The 5,030-nt window shown below is 46.8% G+C and overlaps 1 protein-coding gene across 1 annotated transcript in view; it reads left to right on the forward strand.

The window, feature by feature from the left end:
• The window catches only part of LOC117751649 (phospholipase B1, membrane-associated-like), a 12,111-nt gene extending 7,436 nt beyond the window's left edge, over positions 1–4,675 (forward strand). The window contains exons 7-11 of the mRNA XM_034563587.1: positions 780–831; positions 901–981; positions 1,632–1,697; positions 3,182–3,273; positions 4,486–4,675. Of these exons, the coding sequence (XP_034419478.1) occupies positions 780–831; positions 901–981; positions 1,632–1,697; positions 3,182–3,273; positions 4,486–4,597 (403 nt within the window). The 3' untranslated portion in view covers positions 4,598–4,675. The remainder of the gene's footprint in view (positions 1–779; positions 832–900; positions 982–1,631; positions 1,698–3,181; positions 3,274–4,485) is intronic.
• Positions 4,676–5,030: the final 355 nt, after the last annotated feature.

Consider the following 5,030-nt stretch of genomic DNA (forward strand, 5'->3'; position numbering starts at 1 on the left):
TGCCCACGTTCTGCCCACGTTCTGCCCACGTTTTGCCCACATTCTGCCCACGTTCTGCCCACGCTCTGTCCACGCTCTGTCCACGTTCTGCCCACGTTCTGCCCACGTTCTGCCCACGTTCTGCCCACGCTCTGTCCACGCTCTGTCCACGTTCTGTCCACGTTCTGCCCACGTTCTGCCCACGTTCTGCCCACGTTCTGCCCACGCTCTGTCCACGTTCTGCCCACGTTCTGCCCACGTTCTGCCCACGCTCTGTCCACGCTCTGTCCACGCTCTGTCCACGTTCTGTCCACGTTCTGCCCACGCTCTGCCCACGCTCTGTCCACGTTCTGTCCACGTTCTGCCCACGTTCTGCCCACGTTCTGCCCACGCTCTGTCCACGTTCTGTCCACGTTCTGCCCACGTTCTGCCCACGTTCTGTCCACGTCCTGTCCACGTTCTGCCCACGTCCTGTCCACGTTCTGTCCACGTTCTGCCCACGTTCTGCCCACCTGTCTGTCAATGTGGTTCTTCTGTTGGTAACTAGATAGCAATGCAGTTTAATGACACACTCTACAATAAAAGGGGGGCGGAATATACAGATACATAATAAGATAAGATAAGATATAATAAATATGAATTATTTCCTGTAACTTCAATTAACAAATAGGTAAATAATTTAATTAAATGTATAATATATATATATTTTGTACATGCAACTGTAGGAAACTTCAAAGAGGAAACTTAGTCTTAAATGATGTGATGGTGTTTTAATGTGTTTTAACGGTGTTCTCCTGCAGGAACGTCTCCGATCAGATCAGATACATGATCGATGCGTTCAAGTCCTATCCGGTAAGTCGACCTCAGGTCTCTTCCTGCTGTGACGTCCAGCACCTCAAACCCTCTCTTTCACTCTTTCAGGGTCTGAACTTCGAGGAGGACTGGAAGGTGGTGACGATGCTGATCGGCATGAACGACGTCTGCGACTACTGCAAAGACAAAGTGAGGAAGAGGTGATTGTTGGAGCTCTCCGTGGTTCCCTGGTTCCCTGGTTCCCTGGTTGTGGTTCCAGGTGCGGTCCAACCAAACCCATCTGCTGTACAGCTTGTTTACCTTTTACTTAAACTATTTAATAATAATCAGAGTATCCGTGTGATTCAGACCGGTTCCTCAAAAACATGAGTCCCTCAAAAGGTTCCTAGATCCTGGATATATTAAGACATATTAGAACATATTAGGACATATTAGAACATATTAGAACATATTAAGACATATTAGGACATATTAGGATATATCAGGCATATAGATGGAGAACAAAAGAGCACTGCGACCTCCACCAAGGTCAGATCATGGTTCTGATAACCACGGAGTGAAGACCAGGGAACCAAGAACAGGCACAAAACAAAAAGGTAGCAAGTAATAATTGTTTACTGAGCTGAACAGGAACAGAACATTCAGGAACAAACAAACAAACAACAAACCGCTGGAGAACTTGGTTGGAGAACACAAGACAATCTGGCAGAGGACAAGTGAGGGAACCAGGACCAGGTGTGAAGGACCGGGTCTGAAGTGACCCGGAAAGAAAAGAAAGAAGGAGCAGAAGTGTTCCAGATGTATAAAAGAAGAAGAATGACCGTCTTCCCTCTCCACAGACGCTGTTCTCTCCCGACAGCTTCATCCAGCACCTGACCGAAGCTCTGGACCTGATGATGGAGGAGGTGAGAGGCTGAAGGTCTCGGACCTCCCACATGTTGAGGCTTCAGATTAACGTAGTCCAGAACCTCCAACGACCACTCCTCCTTTAGGTCTTCACGGGACTCAAAGGGTCTTAGTTTAGATCCTTCAGATGTGGTCCGAAAACATGTCGTAGGAACTAGTTATGAGCACAAGGCTACCTGGTCCTCTGTGTAGTCCTGGTCCTCTGTAGACCTCTGCGTAGTCCTGGTCCTCTGTAGACCTCTGTGTAGTCCTGGTCCTCTGTAGACCTCTGCGTAGTCCTGGTACTCTGTAGACCTCTGTGTAGTCCTGGTCCTCTGTAGACCTCTGTGTAGTCCTGGTCCTCTATAGACTTCAGTGTAGTCCTGGTCCTCTATAGACTTCAGTGTAGTCCTGGTTCTCTGTAGACCTCTGTGTAGTCCTGGTCCTCTGTAGACCTCTGTGTAGTCCTGGTCCTCTGTAGACCTCTGTGTAGTCCTGGTCCTCTATAGACTTCAGTGTAGTCCTGGTCCTCTATAGCCCTCAGTCAAGCAGGTGGTCTGGTTCTATAGAGTTCTTCTTAAAGCTCCTCAATCGGAGCCACCGGGTCCGATTCTGGTGAAACCAGATGACATCATGCAGGTTCACCAGAACCTCTTCAGCTCCGACTCCAGCAGAGACCAGTCCACCGTGGACAGACCCAGATCAGACCCCGCTGCAGTAAAATGAGAGGTTTTCTAAATGGACCCTGGTGCTCAGAGAAACTACCACTTTAGTCCACAGGGGGCGCCAGAACCAACACTACCACTTTAGTCCACAGGGGGCACCAGAACCAACACTACCACTTTAGTCCACAGGGGGCGCCAGAACCAACACTACCACTTTAGTCCACAGGGGGCACCAGAACCAACACTACCACTTTAGTCCACAGGGGGCACCGGAACCAACACTACCACTTTAGTCCACAGGGGGCACCAGAACCAACACTACCACTTTAGTCCACAGGTGGCACCAGAACCATCACTACCACTTTGGTCCACAGGGGGCACCAGAACCAACACTACCACTTTAGTCCACAGGGGGCACCAGAACCAACACTACCACTTTAGTCCACTTTAGAACCAACACTTCCTTAAAGTTCCTTGTCGTAACTTTAAGGAAGTGTTTCAGACTTGGTCTCTCTCCACTTCCAGCTCTCTAATAAAGACGTGAAGCCCAGTGAAGATGTTTCAGCCCGGAGGAAAAATAATGGCTCAACTTACAGGACCGAGAAACTCTTCTGTGAGTTTCATTGAGAGAAAACTCTCGTAAAGACGCTGTGTGTGACCTGTGTGACCTTTACTACGCTGTGGATGCATCGAGGACCTCCTTTCCTTTAAATACTCCCCTGAATGCATTTATACCTGAACTATAATGTTCTCCATGTGGAATGCTGCCCCCCGTCCTGCTGACCTGGGAACAGTTTGTTCCGTTAAATAACTCAGGAAGTGGGATCCTCCGGTTTCAGATCCCCAGGACCATCGTGAACGCGGTGCAGATCTTCCCCATGAAGCCGCTCAGAGAAGTCCAAAGACCGACTCTGGGCTGTCAGCTGCAAAGGTGAGCTCTTGTTCACCTGTTTACCTGTTCACCCGTTTACCTGTTTACATGTTTGACTGTTCAACTGTTTACCTGTTCACCTGTTTACCTGTTCACCTGTTTACCTGTTAACCTGTTTACATGTTTGACTGTTCACCTGTTTACATGTTCACCTGTTTACCTGTTCACCTGATCACCTGTTTACCTGTTAACCTGTTTACATGTTTGACTGTTCAACTGTTTACCTGTTAACCTGTTTACCTGTTTACCTGTTCACCTGTTTACCTGTTAACCTGTTTACATGTTTGACTGTTCAACTGTTTACCTGTTAACCTGTTTACCTGTTTACCTGTTCACCTGTTTACCTGTTAACCTGTTTACATGTTTGACTGTTCAACTGTTTACCTGTTAACCTGTTTACCTGTTTACCTGTTCACCTGTTTACCTGTTAACCTGTTTACATGTTTGACTGTTCAACTGTTTACCTGTTCACCTGTTTACATGTTCACCTGATCACCTGTTAACCTGTTTAAATGTTCACCTGATCACCTGTTAACCTGTTTACATGTTCACCTGATCACCTGTTAACCTGTTTACATATTCACCTGATCACCTGTTTACCTGTTCACCTGTTTACCTGTTTACATGATCACCTGTTTACCTGTTTACATGTTCACCTGATCACCTGTTTACATATTCACCTGATCACCTGTTTACCTGTTAACCTGTTTACATGTTCACCTGTTTACATGTTCACCTGATCACCTGTTTACCTGTTTACATGTTCACCTGATCACCTGTTTACCTGTTAACCTGTTTACATGTTCACCTGATCACCTGTTTACCTGTTTACATGTTCACCTGTTTACATGTTCACCTGATCACCTGTTTACCTGTTTACATATTCACCTGATCACCTGTTTACCTGTTCACCTGTTTACCTGTTTACATGTTCACCTGATCACCTGTTTACCTGTTTACATGTTCACCTGTTTACATGTTCACCTGATCACCTGTTTACCTGTTTACATATTCACCTGATCACCTGTTTACCTGTTCACCTGTTTACCTGTTTACATGTTCACCTGATCACCTGTTCACCTGTTTACATGTTCACCTGATCACCTGTTTACCTGTTTACATGTTTAGCTGTTTACATGTTCACCTGTTTACCTGTTCACCTGATCACCTGTTTACCTGTTTACCTAATCTGTTCATTTAAAAACCTCTCAGGCGTTTCTGCTCGTGCCTCGTTGAACCTGAAGAAGAATCCCCGGAGCTGAAGGAGCTGGTTGAGATTAACTCTGAATTCCAGGTGAGGAAGAAACACGACGATGGAGCATGAAGGTCTGAGATGTTGACTCTCCTCCTCCTGTTCCTCCTCCTCCTCTTCCTCTTCCTCTTCCTCCTGCTCCACCTGCTCCTCCTCCTCCTCCTCTTCCTCCTCCTCCTCCTCTAGAGGAGACTAGAGAATCTTCTACATGGAGAACGTTACGTCCAGCAGGACTTTGCTGTTGTTCTGCAGCCTTATTTAGAGAAGGCCACGCCCCCACGGCTTCCTGTGAGTATTACAACTTATTATAACTTATTAGTGCTTTCCTACTTATTATGTTATTATAACTTATTATATTATAATAACTCATGTTAATGTTGTTTCGGGCTCCAGGACGGGGCGGTGGACTTGAGCTTCTTCGCGGCCGATTGTTTCCACTTCACGGTGAAGGGCCACGAGGAGCTGGCGAAGGGCCTGTGGAACAACATGGTGTTTATGTTTACAT

This window comes from Cyclopterus lumpus, chromosome 22 (genome assembly GCF_009769545.1).
Source record: "Cyclopterus lumpus isolate fCycLum1 chromosome 22, fCycLum1.pri, whole genome shotgun sequence".
Classification (NCBI taxonomy): domain Eukaryota; kingdom Metazoa; phylum Chordata; class Actinopteri; order Perciformes; family Cyclopteridae; genus Cyclopterus; species Cyclopterus lumpus.